The sequence below is a fragment of the Halichoeres trimaculatus genome, unplaced genomic scaffold (assembly GCF_033239565.1).
Source record: "Halichoeres trimaculatus isolate MK-OKI-2021-1 unplaced genomic scaffold, fHalTri1.1 fHalTri1_scaffold_1, whole genome shotgun sequence".
Taxonomy (NCBI): Eukaryota; Metazoa; Chordata; class Actinopteri; order Labriformes; family Labridae; genus Halichoeres; species Halichoeres trimaculatus.
Genome location: NW_027437179.1, coordinates 15,629,596 through 15,650,568, shown reverse-complemented (window position 1 = coordinate 15,650,568; position 20,973 = coordinate 15,629,596). Strand labels below are relative to the sequence as shown.

The 20,973-nt window shown below is 39.9% G+C and overlaps 2 protein-coding genes across 4 annotated transcripts in view; one reads left to right on the top strand and one right to left on the bottom strand.

Annotated features, from left to right (window-relative positions):
• The window catches only part of LOC141798313 (caM kinase-like vesicle-associated protein), a 51,477-nt gene extending 46,040 nt beyond the window's left edge, over positions 1-5,437 (top strand). Inside the window, exons 6-11 of the mRNA XM_074680195.1 lie at positions 960-1,080; positions 1,189-1,264; positions 1,373-1,509; positions 2,033-2,111; positions 2,468-2,555; positions 2,737-5,437. Of these exons, the coding sequence (XP_074536296.1) occupies positions 960-1,080; positions 1,189-1,264; positions 1,373-1,509; positions 2,033-2,111; positions 2,468-2,555; positions 2,737-3,093 (858 nt within the window). The 3' untranslated portion in view covers positions 3,094-5,437. The remainder of the gene's footprint in view (positions 1-959; positions 1,081-1,188; positions 1,265-1,372; positions 1,510-2,032; positions 2,112-2,467; positions 2,556-2,736) is intronic.
• A 6,207-nt stretch (positions 5,438-11,644) lies between these two features.
• The window catches only part of LOC141788853 (semaphorin-3F-like), a 73,636-nt gene continuing 64,307 nt past the window's right edge, over positions 11,645-20,973 (bottom strand). For all 3 annotated transcript variants that reach the window (XM_074667969.1, XM_074667985.1, XM_074667976.1), the window contains 7 exons: positions 20,681-20,903; positions 19,442-19,530; positions 19,214-19,255; positions 17,248-17,404; positions 16,790-16,873; positions 16,375-16,508; positions 11,645-14,315 (listed from right to left, as the gene is read on the bottom strand). In XM_074667969.1, the coding sequence (XP_074524070.1) occupies positions 13,869-14,315; positions 16,375-16,508; positions 16,790-16,873; positions 17,248-17,404; positions 19,214-19,255; positions 19,442-19,530; positions 20,681-20,903 (1,176 nt within the window). In that variant the 3' untranslated portion in view covers positions 11,645-13,868. The remainder of the gene's footprint in view (positions 14,316-16,374; positions 16,509-16,789; positions 16,874-17,247; positions 17,405-19,213; positions 19,256-19,441; positions 19,531-20,680; positions 20,904-20,973) is intronic.

Sequence of the window (20,973 nt, the reverse complement as noted above, 5' to 3'; positions counted from 1 at the left end):
TTTCTGATCAAGTTATCTTACTGGACAAGATAAATTTTATAAGTGCTGATGTGGAGAACAGCATCAGCAGGACTTTCTAATCTGTGTATTACTCCACCTCGGCTGTTGTTTAGTTACGTAACTTTTTCAGCAGACAGTGTTTATCCTGAGCAATCAAGGATAAACACTTCAGAGTAACACAATAGACTCTTCTTTCACTGGCAGCAGGATAAATGGAAAAGCATAATAAATCAACATAACACACAGTAGCTAGTCTCTTTGGTCTCAGTAACTTTGGACCAGCAACATGGAAAGTAGCAAGATTGCATAAGAATGTTCAGTTTGTGTGTTTTACTGAACTTGTGGAGTCAGTTTTATTATACGCATTTTAACTGTTGTAAAAGAAAAAGTAAGCAAGATTGCGCCTGATGTTTTGCTGAATATCATCATTGCTCTTATTATCTTTGGCCTGAAACTCTGTGCGCTCAGCTGTGCTAAATTTGGTAAAAACACACCCTCTGGACACACACATAGGCATGGGGAATGCGATTCCCTGCATGACATCAGTAAAATTTCACAGTGATGGAGAAAAAGGTTGTTAATACGAGCTGTAATAAAAGCTTAATTAGCTTACCCATATTGAGACATGTTAAATTGTCTTATTTAAGATTCAAAGTCACCAAAAAGCAATGCATTTGTTAAATGGAAATGTGTCAAAAATGTAACAAAGCCCTTAGCTTTTTTTCCAATCTTAATGAAGCAAATAAACCGCACACATTGTCTCACATTGAATTCTTTGTAATTGAATCCACGCTAGATAATAAACTTAAGATATTTTGAGGTTTTTTTTTTATTTTCTTTTTGTCAGAAAATGATCTCACAACTAAACTTGAAACTCCTCACGTCTCATTTAATGATTGACTATGAAAACAATAGCCTCTTAGCATTAATAATTAATTGGAAAATGTCATTTTTTTCAGTTGGAAAACTTGGTTTATTACAACCGCTTGAAGCACTCAAAGATAGTTATCAGCGACTTTCATCTCGCCAAGCTGGAGAACGGACTCATAAAGGATCCCTGTGGAACACCAGAGTACCTGGGTGAGAATATAAATAAACCAACAACTTAACACAAGCTGATCATCACAGGATGCTTTGTGGCTGCCTTCTGTGGCACAGATTTTAATTAAGTGTCTGTCTTGGGTGCAGCACCTGAAGTGGTTGGCAGACAGCGTTATGGCAGACCGGTGGACTGCTGGGCAACGGGTGTCATCATGTACATTCTGTAAGTAGTGAATCAAAAAGAAATCTTTATCCCACTTTTAATGCAGAGGAGCCATTGCAGAGAGAAAGTCATGTAAATAAATGTTGTTTTTTTATTTCTTTGCAACAGGTTATCCGGGAACCCTCCTTTTTACGATGAAACTGATGACGATGATTATGAAAACCATGACAAGAACCTGTTCCGGAAGATACTGGCAGGGGATTATGAGTTTGACTCTCCCTATTGGGATGACATTTCTGAATCAGGTACAAACACCTTGAGGGTGACACTGAACAAAATACACAACTTTAATGCAAGATAAGAGAGGCAGGTGAAAATTCACCGTCTGTGCACAGGTGGTTAATCAGCAGTGCTCAATAAATGTGAAGCAGAAATATGAGACAAAATTACATTTGCTGGTCAAAAAATCAATGGCAAATACAAACCAGCCCCAGTGAAAGACAGTCCAGGTTTAAATACACACACTGTGAGTGGAGCTAACAAGACACAGGTGCAGCAGGCTAGGATAATCAGGGGAGCAGGAAACAGAGAAAGGAAGTCAAGTAACCTGAAGCAAGAAACAAGGTTAGGAAACAAAATAAAACAGGAAACGCAAGATAAGAAAAAGCGTCAAATAAAACAACTTGTCTATGTAAGCACATTGCCAGCTCACGGAATAAATCCTAAATCAAGAGTTTCTCCCCTCTTACCTTAGAGCACAACATAGTTATGTTCCTGACAATAAGTTAAACAAACCCCTCCTCTTCCTGTGTGATTCTTTTCTGACAGCAAAGACTCTGGTTGCCCGTCTGATGGAGGTGGACCAAGACCAGAGACTGACAGCCCAGGAGGCGATAAATCATGAATGGTGAGCAGGAGAGCCCCGCTGTATCGTGCAAACCAGTTAAACTGGAGCAAGCTAAAATCAGACTTTTGTTTCAGGCTTGATATGTCCTTTCAAACCATATTCAGTAACTGTAACTACATATGTTTGTGCTGCATGTTACTGTTGAAATAATAAGTTGATGCTGCTTACATTTTAGTGTGACAGAGTTAAAAAAAAAAACAGTCAATGTGATTCTTAAAGGTTATACAGTCCTGCTGAAATGCGCACATTGAAAACAACATCAAGTTGCATCACACTGTGTGCAGCAGCGGTAACCAAAGACAGGGAAGGAGGAAGACTGACATAAGCTGGATGTGTTCGTTTTTTTTTTACAACAGGATCTCCGGTGGTGCAGCTTCAGATAAGAACATCAAGGAAAATGTGTGTGCACAAATAGAGAAGAACTTTGCCAGAGCCAAATGGAAGGTAAGCCTTTTTGTTCTTCTTCACAAAGCTCAACAGGACATGTTCAGTCCTTGAACAGGCAGCTGCAGAATAGTGGTGTTTTATAACTGTGATGGCAGTCCACTGAGAGATGATGATGTTCTCTCAGAAAGTCTATAGGATACAGCACCTTTCTGAGTTCACTTTGCTCTTCCTCCTACAGAAAGCTGTGCGGGTCACCACCATCATGAAGAGACTGAGAGTACCTGAGTCAAAGACAACCAACCCAGAGGCAGCCGCTCCAGCAGACCCCACAGCTCCCCAGACGGCTACAGACCCCTCTGCGCCCCCCTCTACAGCAGCACCTGAAGGAGTGCACGCTGAAGTTGCAGAGACCCCTGCAACAGCAGAGCCAGCAAGCCAACCAGCAGCAGAAGTGGGGACCGGCGAGGCTGCCCCAGTCGCTGAGCCCCAGCAACCAAGCCCGCCACCACAGGAGGCCGAGCCGACATCACGCTGTAATGGAGAGGCTTTAGCTGCCCTCCACTCAGCCTCCGAAGCCGGGAATGAGCAGGGTTAGACCCCCTTCCAACCCTCCCTGTGTGACCCCCGAAGTCCCTGCCAACTCCTGCACACTGTACATTAGCTGCTAGCATGGTGACACTGACTCTGCTTCTTTCTCACGCGCAGCATTAGAATCATCTCATGGAGGCTGTGTGCTACCTTTCCTGAGTGCTGCGTTGTATTGGTCGTCTTACTACATGTGTTAAAAGTTTTCTTACTGACCCGCCAGCGTTCTGTGTCAGTTTATATAAACCACTTTTATCTTTGAATACTTGAGTTTGAAGGGCAAAAACAGATATACTGTCAAACTGTGGCTTTCAGCTAAACTTTTCTTTTTTGCTATGATTCTTTTTAATGAGCCAACCTGAGAAACTTCTCTGTCCCGGTACTACAAAAGCAGAATTTGCTCTTTGAATCAAAAGAAAAGTTTTGCCTGTGAGATTTTGATCTTAAACTCCAACACTCTGAGCCTGTTACAGGACAGACATAGTTTCTTGTCCTTCTGAAGTTTTCTGCACATATTTGTGTTACAATGCCGAGACTGGTGTCTGGGAGTTATCGTGCCCAGTTCAGTATTTTTGAATGAGGCAGCTTTAAACATAAGAACACACACAAACCTTTAGTTTCTTTGCTGACTTCCTGCTCAGGGAAGCACCTCATAGCTGTATGTGTAAAGATTCTGTATATAGAGACCTTTGTAGAAGTAGCCAAAACAGCATGCATTCTCACATTTTGCTGTTCATTCACATTTACAAACACTTGATGGATAAAGATGCTTATGTGAATACTTTGTCTTAACATAGCTAACTGCTCCCTCATCCTCATCCTCACTTTTTTTCCCCACAGACTTTGTTGAAGTGTTTTTGAAATGCACATTAAGCTGTCTATTGCTACCGCTCTGTTCACCCCTCTGCTGTCAGTCAAGCTTTTGAAAAGAGAAGTCTTCATTTCGACGCACTTCTATGCATCTTAATTTGTAGCTTTCCATTTTAGAGATGTTACTTCATCACATCTTTATCCATCACGTGACTCGAGCAGTTCTTTTGGGGAGGGACTAGATCTCAGTTTACCTGCATCTACTGTGGTTTAACCTTGACCCCTGTGTAAGGCTATTGACTTAAATGCCACAAATGTCTTAATATTAAGTTGAAACTTAAAAACAAGATGTGCATTAACTGACCACATGCGGCTTTCAAGAGAAGACACGCATCATTTTGACTTTGTGGTATCTAGAGCTCTTTTCATCAACACTGCTTTTCTGACATGTATTCTATAGACAACCATGTTTAAAGCAATTTTTTTCATTTTCTTAACTTTTATATTATTTATTAATTTTAATTTCCAGATCACATTTGCTTTTTCTGTTGTTTTTAATCTTTTCATTTTATCCAATAGTTTTCTTATGAACAATAATAACAATCTAGCCTTTGCTGACACCGGTCCCCTTGAGCATTAATAAAGAGCTACAGAACAAGTTCTCTGTAATCACTCTAGAGGATATTGAGCAATATTCGACTGGCTGCAGAAACTGTGATTCCTGGTGTCCTTTCGATACAGTCCATGTACCTGTAAGTGGAAGTCTTTAGTCCTCGCCAGCTGTCAGGCCCATCACAGCCTCTTAACTAACACGTGGCTGCTGTCAGATAAGTGTGTGTGGGGGCTGATAGATTTGACCATTTTGCTTCTCTGGCCCCTGAGTGCCCACATGGTTTTCTGTGTTAACACACGTTGAGCCATGGGCTTTATTTCTCTGGTTACATGGAGACAGCTGCCATGCTGTCAACACAAGTATTCCAACAGATTGATTTATAAAACGTAGTAAGTACACTGTTATGGCGATTCTGTCCCACCAAATCTGTTGTCAAGAGTACTAACCGTGAGCACATGAGACTTTGTATAAAAGTGTGCATGTAAAATCAAAAGCAGCTCTGGACATATTGGTGACATTTACAAACGTATCTATTCTAAATTTATAATGAAGTAGATTGGTTGATACACCAGTTATTTGGTTTATACAGCTGTATTATTTCTTACATTGTTATTTCTTTCCTACAAGAGTAATATTTAGATATTAAAGAGAGGCTTTAACAGAAGATTTAAAGAGACTTTTGTGTGTATAGATTAATCCATGTAGTCTGTTTTCTTTGTTTAGATGGCAAATAAATACTGTTTCAATACTGTTACACAGTTTAAAGCAATGCTTTTTCCAGTACATTCCTCACTGTATTTAATATTCCATGTTTGTTCATTTTGCCATGCACTTACAGGTGTATTTGTAGATGTGATGTTTGCCAGGACCAGTGGTCACCTGTAGGTCCTGTCTCGCATTTGTGAGCTCTGTACTGTTCTCCTTGACTGAGTTGATGACTTTGATGGTATTAAAAATTTACTTCATCTATTTCTTCACGTTGAACTCTCATCATTTGTCTTCTCAGTCGACAGTCAGTGGCAGAGGGGGCATGGATACGGTGGATTCCAGAGAAAATGTGGGGAAACAGCCTGTGACATCCCACTCTGCTCTCTCCTTACGCAGAGGAGAGCATCTGTGTTACACGCTCTCCATTAGCACAAGCTTCGCACCCATCCTGGTGCCGAGCGAATTTGAGCTTGAAAAATCCCAGCAGTGCCATTTGGCCACACTTTCCAGGGTGCTTCAATTGCACAGCATTTGGATAATAATACAGAGTACTCACATTCTCGGCCCTCTGGGGATTTAATAAGGTTTTTCCTGGGAGGTTTCTCCTTTTCATGCACATTGTGCTATGTTATGCAGCCATCCGTTCGCTCCAGGGGCTCTGGGGGATACTATATCTGTGCCTGTGTTGTTAGATGACTTCATTATGAACCACATGAGGGAAGTGTCAGTCTCATGTTTGTCTCAGGCAAGAATGTAGAGATGAAGGCTTTCAGCCAGGGGTCTGTTCAGTCTTTGTTCATAAATATTACATTTAATTCCAAAATATTACGAGAAGTCCAACCAAAATCTTAGAAAAGAAAAATACAGTGTGTACTGAATATGAAATACTCAGGGCAAAAACAGTCTTACACACGTATCACACTATGAAAAAACATGGGACAGTCATTGTGGACATGTTTTCCCACTAACACTGATGTTTCCATCTTTGAAGTAACTGTTAACTGGTGTCAGGCCTCACACTAAAACTGATGACTTCAGGAGCAGAAATAAGATGGTGATGAATGGTTGTAGTGAGTTTCATTGATTTCTTTTGGCATGTTCATGTTAATGTTTGCTGCCTCAGCTTACTGCATGCCACTGAGGTCAAACACTATTCTACATTGTCGCCGTGCCTTCAGTAGTTAACCTCAATCAATGTCAGAGGCTGTGTAAAACAAAAAGCTTAACCAACATGAAAAAAATAAAGACAACAAAACAAACTGAGGCAGATGGATACAAACACAAAAATAATCAAGACTGTACATTACATTACTTACTTGGAATCAGAAATATCAGGTTATATATATATATATATATATATATATATATATATATATATATATATATATATATATATATATATATATATATATACATATATAAATATATATATATATACATATATATATATATATATATATATATATATATATATATATATATATATATATATATATATATATATATATATATATATTTATATATTTATATATATATTATCTGAAACTTTATTTTTCCTAGAGAGCTAATTCAAAAGCCATAGTGGATTTAAAAAAATAAATAAATAAATAATAAGCCAGTGCTACAACTATATTACAACAATAAAAATGCAGGCCGAGAGAAAATTAGCATTGAGATTAAGCTGGACCAGGGTAATAATAACACATTCATACATCTCCCTTTGTGAAAACATATTTTAGCTGCTGGATGTCTGTGTGTTTTATTGGTCAAATTACATCCCAATGATTCGGTTTCTTTTTTAGGAGATCAAGAGTTTTAAGAAATCAAAGAAAACTGTTGCTTCTCTGTGTTCTAGGTGAACAGGGTCAAGCTTTTTAATCTAAATCTACAGATGTAGTGTTTCAAAACGTTTTCCATGATCTACTGCAGTCAGCAAATGTTCACACTGTATTACCAATAAAGAATTTAAGTTCATATTTTATCTAGATTTTGGTGTAAATAAATTTAGCTGAATTAGTCTGAATGCCAGAGGATGGATTGTTTCCTTTTTTACTTTAGAAACAGCATAATATCATGATATATAGGCTCATTAAAAGATATCTTCCCATGGGCCTTCATGTTGGACTCTTTTAAATAAAGCTCCTGCCTTACAGATTTTGTTTTTCTCCAAGTTTTCATAGTTGGTTGCTTTTTTCAGTAATGACAGTCCATCAGACGCTGCTGCAGCCTGCCATCTGCTGTCTGACAGCATGCATTACAGCCTCAATCAGGACTCATGTTGGAGTCATGTGGAAGCAGCAGAGAGCACTGTTGCTCCCCTTTTGTATGCTTCACTCCAGAAGACTGTTGGTCCACAAAGATGACTCCACACCTTCCCCAGAGTCTCATCTGCAGATGGAAACTGCATGAGAAGACACTATGAGACAATATGAGGACTGGGATCAGCAGAAACACGTATTTAGCACATGGATGAACTCTGTTGTAAGTCGCTGTCTCACACAATGTTAGAGTAGGAGACCAGGTCAGGAGCAGATTGTGACATGGTACAAAAAATCAAACATCCAGCAACTTACCTCTACCCCAGTTTATGAGAAGCCTCTGGGGTGGACTTTAATGAGTGTCAGCTCATCAGCCTTTCAGTAGACTGCGATTACTTTTTTAGTTTTTCACTGGCCCAGGTTTGTTGGTCTAAAGAAAGATGGCGATGAACAAAGAACCAGCTTCATGCCATGCCAAACTATGCCCCCTTCTAACTTCAGCTCCAACAATGCAGTAAGTGTCTGGCTGCCCTGTCTGTAAGAGAGACGGAGCAGATAGCCGCAGAATGCCACCGCTGCCTCTGAGCCACCCTGCACCAGATCAGACTCAACGATAAGACCGAGTAGGATTCCACATGTGAGAAGTCAGCTGAATGATGATACTGAAGCCAATGACATGGCTGTGTGTCATGTGATATGCCACTAAGGAGGTAATAACCCGTAGAAATAAATCTCCTCTGTGTTATGAAGAATGCTCCATAGAACTGTCTGATCAGATTGTGAGAGTTTAACATTTGTTGTGGGTAGTTTTGAATTTCATGTGGATCAGCCTCTTGGTTTAGAGCCAGTTTCTGACTCAGAGCCAGAGATGGATGGATTTAAAGTGATGCTGTGATGATACAGACATAATTTGAACAGCCCTAAGCGTGGGAGGTTGACCTTGAACATTGTTGTCCTCTATTCATAACTGTAACACTCCCACCCTGACTCTGCCGCTCCCTGATAAGAGTTAGATAAGGAAGGGGAACAGAGCTCTGTCTATGGAGAGGAATGAAAAGAGGACAAAATGCCATCTTAGCCTTGAATGCCTGCTGATGCTGTTCAACCCATCCGACCTTTTGTCTACATGTCCTCAAACAAACCAATGCGGGGGTGAGACCGTGTCCCCAGACATGTTGTCATCCCCAGATTTTTCAAATATGTCACCAAGTCTGGATTCAGACCAAGGAGTACTCTTTACCAGAGGGCCACAACACACAGACCAAACACATGTGGTGTCTGTGCACAGGTCCACCTAACACTAGTCTGCTAAGCACCTTTGTTTTGTTTGAAACAGAAAAAGATAAGAATCCCCCTCAGAAAACTTTTGTATATAATGTAAGCCACTAGAGCAAGGGTCTGCAAGCTCTGGAGCCATATGAGGCTCTTTGAGTCTTTTGCAGTGGCTCTCTGTAGCTTTAGAAAAATACTATTAATATAAAGAATTTTTATTTCTTACAGAGGGCACTGACGATTAGCAACACTGATGCTAAATAAAATCATATAAAAATGGGATCGGCCAGTATTCTCAGTTTTAAGGCAAATTTTTTTCTTAAAATCTGGCCACTGATACGTAATACATATAAAACTGTGTCATTTTGGCTCTGATGCAACCACCTCTCTGTCTCTGTAGTCACTAGTCAGTCCCAAGCCCCACTACCGTCCCATCCACAGAACCATCTGATTGGTTACAAGCAGAGCCATGGTTCAGGTAACAGCCAATCAGCAATCAAAGCTGTGGATGCACTCTCTCACACAAACACACTCACATAGCTGAGAGGAAAGGTTTTTTGCAGAGTGGACATGGATATGCTTTAAAGGTAAGTAAAAGGTCCCATATTATGCAAAAAGTCACTTTATTAAGTCTTGTAGTGAAATTTGTGGGTCTTTGGCTTTCCTCCCAGCCCACAAAATGTGATATTTAATGACAAAACCTGTACTTAGTAGTGCTTGTGACTGTAAAATCCTGATCTAAAATGAGCTGTTTGGATTTGGGGGATTTGCCGGCATCTGCGATTCCTTTTTTTGACCAATCAGAAGCAAGTCTGACCTGATTGGTCCACCGGAGCAGATACCCCCGAACCTCCTCTCCTCCCTCTCCCTTCCCTGCTGCTGGAGAGAAAACTCTCCAACAGCGGGGAGGGGAATGCCAAAGTTGAAGAGCCATCACTGCTTTGTTTTTGGCTGTAAACAGCCACATAGTTCCACGCACAAGCTTCCCATCTCAGAAGAAGACAAGACTAAGTGGCTAGAGTTCATTTATCAAGGAAATGTGCCAGCTACACTCAGTAAAACTGTGCATGTGTGTGCTAGTCACTTCACGGCCGACTGCTTTTCCAACTTTGGACAGTACAACAGAGGGCTAGTGAATGGACTGGTCCTGAATCCAGGCACATCACCAATCATCCGCCAACAAACCTCAGACCCTGGAAATGTGAGTATTTTAAATGCTGTGTGCTGTGGAGCAGATGTAAGAGCTTTTCCTCAGTGTCCCCCCTGTCTCTGTGTTAGCTTCAGGATGCTAACTTTAGCTGCGGTTAGCCTGTTGTTGTAGCCTGTAATGTTACAGTAAACGAGCTTCACTGTTTTCTAAACATTGTGCACTCGGAGCTCGTGGTGCCGCTCTCAGTGACATGAAAGAGCGGGGTGGTATCAGCGGTGGCTCATTTACATATGAAGGTCACGCCCACTAAATCAGACCGTTCTGAACAGAGGGGCTATGAGAGCCTGGAAACAATGCTGCTGTGCTTGATTTATTGGCTTTTTGGACCAAAACATGTTACTACCATTTCATGAAGACATCAGTGATCCATATTTAACTGCAGAAAAGGAGCAGAATATGGGACCTTAAAGGCAGCAGACTCCCGAAATTATAATAAACTTCCCAGACCTCTACGACTTACAACTACTGGTATCGTTACTGTAAGCCTAGTAACCTTATGTAAACTTAGGCAGCTTCTTAATTCAGACCAGTTTTTGAGCAGTTTTCCTTAGATGAGACATAATTTTTAAAATTATCTGTAAGAGCAACATTAGTAGAAGTAAAGTGGTTAAGAATTGGAAGTCTTATAGTGTCTGGGGTAGTCGTAATGCTTAACAGTGATGTCAGCGAGATGTGAAAAACCAAGCACAAAAACTCCAGTTTTGTAGTTTAAGAAGCAGAATACTTGCCTGTCTTTTATGGTCTGCTCCATGTTCACTTAAATAAGTGTTTCTGCCTTATTGATCCATTGATAGTGAAATAATGTGATTTAGTCTCCGAGGTGGTCAGCTTTGTCACATAAAGGCGTAAATGCTGTCTGACTGCCATTGTGCACTCAAAATCTTGACAGCAGTCTAGATATAACTGTGTTGTGTATGTAAAGTATTATCCCCCTAAATAAATAAATAAATAAATAAATAAATAAATAATAATAAATAAAAAAAAATAAAAAAAGGAAGAAAGAAAAAAAAAGACAAGCCCTTTTGCTGTGTCTGACCTGTGTCTATGGGAAGACCTGAGTCACTCTGGTATGATCAGAGGTCAGCTCAGCCATCAGGGCTTTAATGAGGTGTAGAGACTCTAATGGGCTTGACTGAAGCACACTACTCTGACCTGACAACAGTTTGCTCCCTGTGGTGCTGTGAGCTCCACTTACATCCTCACAATTTTATTGCACATTCCCTTTGCTTCATTATCCCATCAAGTCATGTCTCTCTACTGCACAGAAGCATAAAAACAAACAAGCTTACGTTTATGTTAAATGTAATTTTACAACTTTTCCTGAGAAATTAAAGGTCACGGTGCTGAAGCTTTAAGTTCATGGTAATTTATAGAGGAAGAAATTCTGCCAGTCAAAACATTTACAGCCTTTTAAATCTCCTGCAGGTATATTCTGATCACGTTGCGCCTAGCACTTAAAATATGAGTTAATGAACCTTTAACCACTAACATGGTGTATTTCTAATAGTCTCACCAATGGGGATTATGGATTTACTTAATCCAGTCTAATTCTTAGAGGTTAGGAAGCCCTGGTACAAACACAGAACAAATCTCCTCCCATGTCTTTTAACTTGAGGTGTTTTTATCTTCCATAGTTTCAATTCACAACACAAAATATGTGCAATTAACAGAAATGTGCATCCATGTCTTTTTAACAGGTACAACTTTATTCCAAGGATCCAGAGGGCTCTGGGCAGAACATGGAAAACATCAGGTAATAAGCCAATCACAATGACGGGGGGAGCATTCCATTCTTATAAAATATAGAGCTTTAATTTATTAGTCAGCAACAACAACGGAAAGGGAAGATAGAGTAATTTACACGAGTTATTACGATAACATCACCTCTGCGCATTGAGTGTTTTTTTTCTTTTTTCGTCATAGTCTGGTAATGCAAAAATACAAAACAAACAAAAACACTCAGAACTACAGGCACATACTTAAAAATACTAACAAATTGTACAACTTTTCTTTGAATTGTTTTGCCAGTATAGGCTGTTGACAGATAGATATCCCAAAATTGAGGAGAGGGGGTACAGATACTCCAGTAATTACTCTGGATACATCTTTAAAAGGAATTCATAGCGGCTTATTTACAGCCTGAATACATGCCAGGCAAGGTGTTCTGACAGCCTTAAATATATCACAATGGTAGGAAGATGAAACTGCACCTTGTTCAGGAACTGTCTTTTTCAGTCTTGTCTTTTTTTAAAGAGAAATCTGTTACATTTGATTCTCTGTGGTTATGTTGATAACAGCTTGGTGTAATTTATGGTGAGTACAAAAGTCAATTTAGCGAAACCATCACTCAGATTGATAACAGCCCTGTCACTGAAGGTTGTACGCCTTTGTCTGCATCATCAACATGCCCTTCTAATATTTCCAATGATACATCCACATTTTCACCTGTTAAAACACAATAGAGAAACAGGTGAAAACCTAACACCTTACATTTATCTCAGTGAAAAGGAGTATCATGCTGCAGGGGGAATTTGATATAAAGACTTCTTTAAAGCATTTTTCTCTGTACTAATAATGTTCCTCTGTGACTTACTGTACACCCTTAGAGATGAAAAAAACAAACAGATAAAACAAATAAAAAAAAACACACAGTATCTTATCAGAATTACAGTACAAATACAGGTTCATGCACACAATGAAAGCCAGCTTCCCAATATTTTGGTTAGTGTCACAACATTTTTACAATGCTCTGATGAGTGAAGGGGCAATCTATATTTTTTTCAGTACATGAAGAAGGAACAAAAGATGCCTTTTGTGCGTGGAGCTAATAGCTGCTGCCTGATCTGGCACCTCTATTGTGTGTTATAGATTTTTTTTTCCATTTTTACAAAAATTAACTTGAACTTGCTGAGTGTGCTTTTTGGATTTGGCCCCAGCCAATGTCCCTTGTAAGTAAAAAAATAATGCCCTTTATACATAACCATGACCCTTTATTGCACCTCAACCTCAGTCCAAACAATGTCTCATCTTAGAAGAATCAAACTTAAGAAATCAAGTCTCCTGCCTCTTCAATGCACTTTTTTAAACTGTAGTTCTCTGTTCTTTGTCAAACTTGTGTTCAACAGCCAGAAGAACCTTCAGCGTGACAAAATACAACTGAGATTTGCCAAATTTTACTTTAAACTCTTCTGTCAAGAAGGAGAAAAGGAAAGGAAAGCACTATGTTTAAAAAGCCCAGTTACACCAGTCAACACTTATCAAACAGTTACCTTAATGTCTGGGTTCCCATGGAGGAAAAACAATTTCCCCTCCATAAACCGGACCATGGGTTTATGGTCCCCTCACAATATCAAGTCTCTGTCATGCAGCCACATGAGGTTACATTACAGTCATTCCTGGAGTGTCCGGAAATAAAGAGTCCTGGCATTGAGTCAAAGTAAAGAAGAAACAACAGTGAACCCATAACCTCTCGTTAACAACTCATTTTCCTGTGATAGAGAGCTCCTCAGAGCTCCCGCTAACAGCTTACATGCCTGATAACACATTCCAAACTGTCATGGTTAGGACAATGAGTTTTTTCAATGACAGTAACAGTAACAATAAAATTAACATCAATAATAACAATAATATTTTGCCCCACAGGTACCTATACACAAAGAGCATGTTTTTTTCTATAAGTACAAAGAAATCCACAGAATGAGACTATATACAACCTACAATAAATACTGTGTCATATACCTTACTGTTGAAGAGGAAGTGTGTGGGTTTAGTTTGTAAGCCTCTTTTTTTCTCAGTTTCCTTTTTTGGGGGGATTGTGGATTTTTTTCATGTTGCTACTCTGAATGAGTCTCTCCCAGTTTTCACAGGGTGGGGGAGGGTGGTCGAGGGTGTTGTAGACACAAAAGGTGGGCTCCTCATGTCGCTACCTCCTCTCGTTCTTCCTCTTCCCCCTCCCCATGATGCCGGCGGTTGCGAGGTTTCTTCTGCTCCTTTAGCTCCTTCAGGTCTTTAGCCTTGAGGGCGCCCAGCAGTGGGTCTCCAAATTGCCAATAGTCCTGGCAGTACTGATTGATCAGGCTCATTTCTGGCTGGCTCAGGATGGTCAGCAGGTCCTTGTACTGGTCTGAGCTGGGGGTCCACTGGGTGCTGGAGGAGTGGAGAGAAGACGTCAGCCCTCCAGCACCCTCCACGAGCACGTTGTTGACAGCCCGGCCTGAGAGCACGACCAACTGCAGCTTGACCAGCGTGTGTTTGAAGTTCTTCTCTGTGGCTGTGCACTGGTACATGCCAGAGTCAGAGGGCTGCAGAGAGCGCAGGAGAAGACCCTGCTCTGTCTTCAAAATCCGACCGTCAGAACGCATCTGTGATGACAATGACAAAAAGTCTGAGTTTAATTTAATCCATATATTGTAATAATCTCTGAAGAAACCATTCCCATCTGGCCTGTAGGGTGGATTAATAACACTTAAAACAACAAAGTCAGTTACCATAATTATGCTGATGACACAGTTATACGTCACCATGTCACCAGGCGATTATGGCTGCACACAGGCTCTGCGTAAGTGTATCAAACAAATCACCGAGTGGATGAGCCTAAATTTCCTTCAGCTAAATAAAAATAAAACTGAGGTTGTTGTTTTTCACGCCAAAACAGTAAAGATTAAAGATCGGTGAGCACCTCCAGAGATAAAAGTAAAAAACTATGGACCACGCCAGAAATCTGGGTGTGATCATGGACTCACACCTAAACTTTAACAAACACATTAAGACAGTTACAAAGTCGGCCTACAGCCACTTGAAGAATGTGTAGTGGATTAAAGGATTAATGTGTCAGCAGGACCTGGAAAAACTGCTCCATGCATTTATCTTCAGTAGACTTGATTACTGTAACAGCGTCTTTACGGGTCTCCCTAAAATTCAGTCAAACAGCTGCAGCTGGCTCAGAATGCTGCTGCTCGAATCCTCACTAAGACCAAGAAAGTGGACCACATCAGTCCAGTTCTGAGGTATTTACACTGGCTCCCTGCCTGTTGGGTGAAAGGTTTTAAAATACCCTTGATGGTTCATCAAGCAATAAATGGATCAGGGCCAAAACCTATCAATGCTCTTCTTATCCAGTACGAACCATCAGGGCCACTCAGGTCATCTGGATCAGGTCTGCTTTTAGTCCCCAGAGTCAGAACCAAACATGGAGAATCAGCATTCAGCTTCTTTGCTCCAAATATTTGGAACAAACTGACAGAAAATATCAAGTTTGCTGAAAGTCTCAGCTAATTTAAATCCAGGTTAAAGACTCACCTTTTTATGGCTGCCTTTTATCAAATTTTTTAACAAATCATTTTAATATCTTTTTTTTGCTACACAACTTAACACTGCAACTTTTATGCTTAAGTCTTAAAAAAAATTTTAACCATATTTTTTGCCATTAAATTTGTGTTATTGTATTTGTTTTTATTTTTGCTTTATTATTATTATTATTATTATTATTATTATTATTATTAGCTTATTATTATTATTATTATTATTATTATTATTATTATTATTATTATTAATCTTAATATAATTGTGTTTTAATTGTTTTCTTTTAATATATTTTGCTGATTTGTATCTCTGTAAAGCACTTTTAACTGCCTTGCTGAAATGTGCTGTATAAATAAACTTGACTTGCCTTGCCCAAAAAGATGATCAATTAAAACATAATAAATGGTACTACTAGGTGTAGCTCTTATCATTTTTATGTTTCAAATTCACACCAAGGGATCTGAGAGTGAGCATGCTAGCTTTTGAGCTCTGAACCTGAGGTAGTAGCAGAATCTGCTCTGCCAGTGGGGATAGAAACTAGGGGATAGAGAGCATCCAACAGAATAGTCTATAAAGAGAAGCAGCAACACTACATAGCTTCACAATAAAATTTTAACTAGAACCTCAGGGCTATATATCATAGCAGAAGCCTTGTTCACAGCTCTGCTTTATGCGTCCTCCCCTTGGGCCTGAGGACAGTCAGAGGTCTGTGTGAGAAATCAGGCATCATTCAATCAGAGCCTGAATCACTTACTCATGTTAACATATAATATAACAAGAATTACACTGAGGTCATTTTTCACTTGAGTCTCAATGCTTATAAATCTCCCCCTCTCCATGACAACACAATGAGAAAATGAAATGAAATCCTTCAGAGTTGGAGTGGCCCCCAGCCCCATCTGGGGTTATTCAAAGACACAATGAAAAAAAAAACGATCATCTGTTCAAATGCTCATCCTCCACCCATCCACAGCAGGCAAGGTGAAGTCAGTGGGATACTAGATAAACTTCAAGTGTGTTCATACTTGAGGAATTTTATACGTTTGTTGTGAGCAAACTCTCCACAGAAACACGGCACACAACCTGAGTGTTTGAGAAACACACAATGTGGTGTCTCACCTCTTTCCGCCGGTCGCTGTTATCCCTCTGCAGATGCCATTTGATGACAGCATGTGGGGAGCGGGCCTGACACTCCAGGAAGGTACTGCTCCCCTCCACCCCATACTGCACCATCTCCAGAGTGTTCTTATTGGCTGTAAGGCAGGGAGAGAGGGGGATTTCCATGGCAACCAAAACACTCATTACCATGAACTCCTTCAGACCAAAATCTCAGTTGTGGCAAATCAAAGTCCTCTTGGTGAGACGACTTTCTTTGATTACCATAAAGCTGCCAGCATGCCTTAATAACCGCCCCTATCAGTGACAACCTCTAGCAGTTTGAGCAGCAATAATAGGATGTGTCACCACATCTTGCCTCCTGGACTCATTAATAAACAAATTACAGCAGAAAAAGGTTGAAGAGCAGACATCTTACCATTAGAGTTGAAGCCTCTGCATTGTCGAATGGGGTTCCCGTACTTGACGTCCTGCCGCCGGCTTCTTCTAAACGGGTCAGACCAGTAATGCCGAATAAGGAGAGAAAACAGGTATAAAGCAACCGCAAGCCATTCAAAGCCATCCATCAAAACACAAAGCAATTAAGGTGTCACATCTAAATGCCTCTAATGACCAACCTCCACCCAGCTATGTTATCACACTGCATCACAGCGATAGGATTTCCTCAGGTTAATCTTATAATATGACAGGAACATGATTGATTAGTGATTCCTTAACAACAGATAACCCAAAGACCAGGATTAATAAACTATGAAAGACCCAATGCCATTTACACAGCCACTCAGCCATCCAGGCGGTCTACTCTGAGAACACTATATCAGACAGTCTGTTAGTCATGGAGTTAGTAGCTCATGCTATCTGCTGCTGGTGCTCACCTCTTCTGCGAGGCAGAGTAACGGGAGCACGACTTGCCATCCCAGGCACAGTAAGGGTCTCTAGCCAAACAGCAGTCAGCACAGGCCTCCCCGTACACATCGCAGCGGTGAAGAGCCAGCTGGGTGAGTCCCAACGTGGACGACACATAGAGCTGTTGCTGTTGAAAGAGAAATGGTGTTACTTTCACCCACCTGGAAACACTATGATGTTTAACGTGTCATAAAAAAAGAACAGTCAAATAGATTTGTTTAAAGAGTAGTAAGAAAAAAATTAAATACCAAGTTGCTTACTTTTAAAAGTATTTATTGTACACATTTTTTTTAAAACCACATGTCAAAAAACCTTGTGTCTGAAAGACTTCACAATCTGTGTGTCATGAGAAAAGTGTAAAATGTGGCACTGCTCTACTGAAACATCAGCAGGCTCTGGATCATCTGGCGTGATATTTAGCTCATCTCTTTCTAGTCATCATCATAATTTAATGATCAGCTGTTAGAAATGTGTCACTTTGGCAGGCTGCTTGTAATATAACCTCTGTGTCTGTGGGGTGATGTCACTGAATCAAATGGAGGGCAAGGATTAGAGTCAGGATTCTCTACGCTACGAAGGGAAACAGTAGGAAGAACAGCTGAGTGAAAGTGCACTTTATTCTCTTTTCTCGGATGATCTTTTACTTGGTAACACTTTACTCAAGAGGTCTGCAAATTTTATCGCACTTAGGTAATAATTAGACACATTTATTTCTTGTTTCTTTGAAATTACACCCACAATTTAATGAGAATTTGGTGAAAATTAGGACATAACTTCTGGCAAGATTCTGTTTTTCAGTCAGCCTTTACTCGCAGTGTCTATCACAATTACGTAAGGCCAATTTACAACCCCACTCTTAAGTGAATATCACATCTGAAGCCTTTAGTTGTATCATGTAAAACATTATAGGCCCAATCATAAAGGTTTATCATTTTGCATGTGATCTCAATTATGCATGTCAACAAACTTGGTATTTAAGAACTTAATGACATTAAATAACAAATAGCTAACTATCAACTGTTTATTGGGAAATTGAATTATTCACTGAACATTTCAAAGGTAATTATCAGAGGAACCAATGAAACTAACTTCTGTATTCAAGAACTAAGCAGCTATTTATCACCTGTTTCTCTGGTAATAGCAGAAATGTTTGGATACTTCTAAAAACATTTTGTGGTGGGTTGTGATTTAATTTCAAATAAATTATTTGCTAATCATCTCCTTCTTACCTTGCAATTTGGAGTTAATTTCAAAGAAACTAAAAAAAAAAAAAGTGACCTACCAATTGTGACTCGAAACAATAAATTTGGACATTATTTTAAAGAAGTTATGGGCTATCTTTTTCTAAACAATATTTTATTGTGTTTCCCATTTTTTTACAGAAAATTTGTGTCTGATTAATTCTTACAGCTTAAAGTTAAAATAACCCCAGAAAAGAAGAATAAGTAAATAAATAGATACTAAATACAGAAGAAGAAAAAAAAAAAAAGAGGGGGAAAGGTGGAGGGCAGGCAGCACATTATCGTTACACTAACGTAACACTGTTACATATACATACAGATATTACATACGAGTAGACACATGGGCATATATATATATATATATATATATATATATATATATATATATATATATATATATACATATCTGACTAAATATAAGTGCATTTGGGCACGTTACTGAACAAATTGTGACAACACAACTGGGGCTCTCCAGTCTAAGGAATCATCCCCATTATAAAACAATAGTTGCTAGATCTCTAGGCAGGTGATCTATTTGTGGCAAGTTATGAGCTAATTTTAAAGAAATACGAAAATTATTGCCTATTATTATAACTAATTATTACTGACGTGTGATGAAATTTGCGGACCTCAAAAATAAAGTGTTACCTTTTACTTTTATTCCTAAAAGCTGTGAAATGTGCGAACATACTTACTCTTTTGGATGAGATCTTCATTGTTGTGATTGGTGTAGGGACCTTAATAGAGAAGATATTCAAGTGTGAGAACAGTATCTGTTGTGTTGCTGCGGAGGGACATGTTTACACAGAGGAGTGGGCAAAATTAAAAAGAGGAACTGGGACAAACAGAAAGAAAAAAAAACTTGATTGAACTGTAAGGAAGTAAAAAGAGCATCATAAATAAAAAGTCAAATTAAAGCTCACCTTAAAGACCTCCACTTCCTCCAGGACCAGCTCCTCGGTCTGCAGGTCATCTCTGGGCAGAACAATCACTTTCTGAACAGTCCCCTTGTCTGTGTATACACACACACACACACACACACACACACACACACATATGCACACGCACACTTGTCAGCTACATACCTGCAATCTCACACCCCTCCATCTGTCAACAGCCCCTTGAATCTCAATTTTATTCTTTCAGCAACCTCCCAGAAGGGATAATCCTCATATCAACAGGCTCCACTGTACTTTTCCCTCGGTTATGAGTTTTCTCTTTCATTTGACCTTAGAACAATAAAACTGAACTCCACTTCATATGATGGAATAGACCCTCATTTCAGCCAACATGACAAACCTCTCCTGTCATCCTCAGCTACTTCTTGCAATGTCTATTAGTTTGGATGCTACAAACATCTCCTGGCATGTTTGATTTCAGCAAAGTGTACGGCTTTCTTGTGAGCAGGACACCTGAGATTTATTATGACTTTTGCATTGAGCCGGGAACGCGGGGCTGAATGGCTCGCTCTGACAGCAGCTGAAAGCACACACATTCCTTCACAGTGGCCTCCATCACACACACAAACCCATTCGTCTGCACAGATCAATGTAGAAGCCAGCGCACTGGCGTCATATGCAACATGTGAGGGCTGCACACTGTGTGGTGACTGCTGCTGTCAAACTGAGGCCTGATTAAAGGTTGGAGGCATGAAAACAAACAGATAATCTCTCTTGCACCAGTGGGCAGGATTAAAGTGATGGACACCCTAACTGTACCCCCCGCCTTTCTTCTTCCTCTCACCCCCCTGTGTCTTTCCTCCCCTGCTGCTGATCCACCCCTGCCCTCCAGGTACAAATCTCCTGTTGTTTACTTCATGTGAACAGAGCAAGGTACAAACCCTTTGATTGGTTAAACTTCCACTCAAGCACAAAAGAGAAGAATTCTTTTCTCTTGATGATAAATGGTTACAGGGGAGACAAGCCCTCCACTTACATGGGATTTATCCTCATGGGGGGATTTTTTTCTCCATCACTCAACTTCCTGCTGACACTGTCGTCTGGCATTGTGAATCTCTTGAAAAGGGTTTTTAAGTTCAAACTGACTTGTTTTATACTCCCTAATATGACCTCTTGAATACTGTAGTAATCGTAGTGATAAGAAAACAAACACTTTTTGTTTCTTTTGTGTTTAATGACACTTAAAGCTCAAAAAACACTCACCAGTTCCTAGGAAGAGGACTTCATAGTTTCCATCTGCAGCCGTCACCTGGTCCACAGTGATGGTGGTGAACTCATAATCCACGTTTGTCCGAACCACCAGGGGGCGTTTGTGTACTGGGTACACAGCGTTGTACATAGCAGGATGATTCCTCATAAAGTTGATCACTTCATCTGGGTAGTCCTTGGTGGACTTCATGTTGGGGGTGAAGGTACCTCCAGGGCACTGAGGCAGGAACAGAAGGATTAACAAACCAAGGAAAATGAAAACATGAATCCTTAAAAGCCTGTCTACA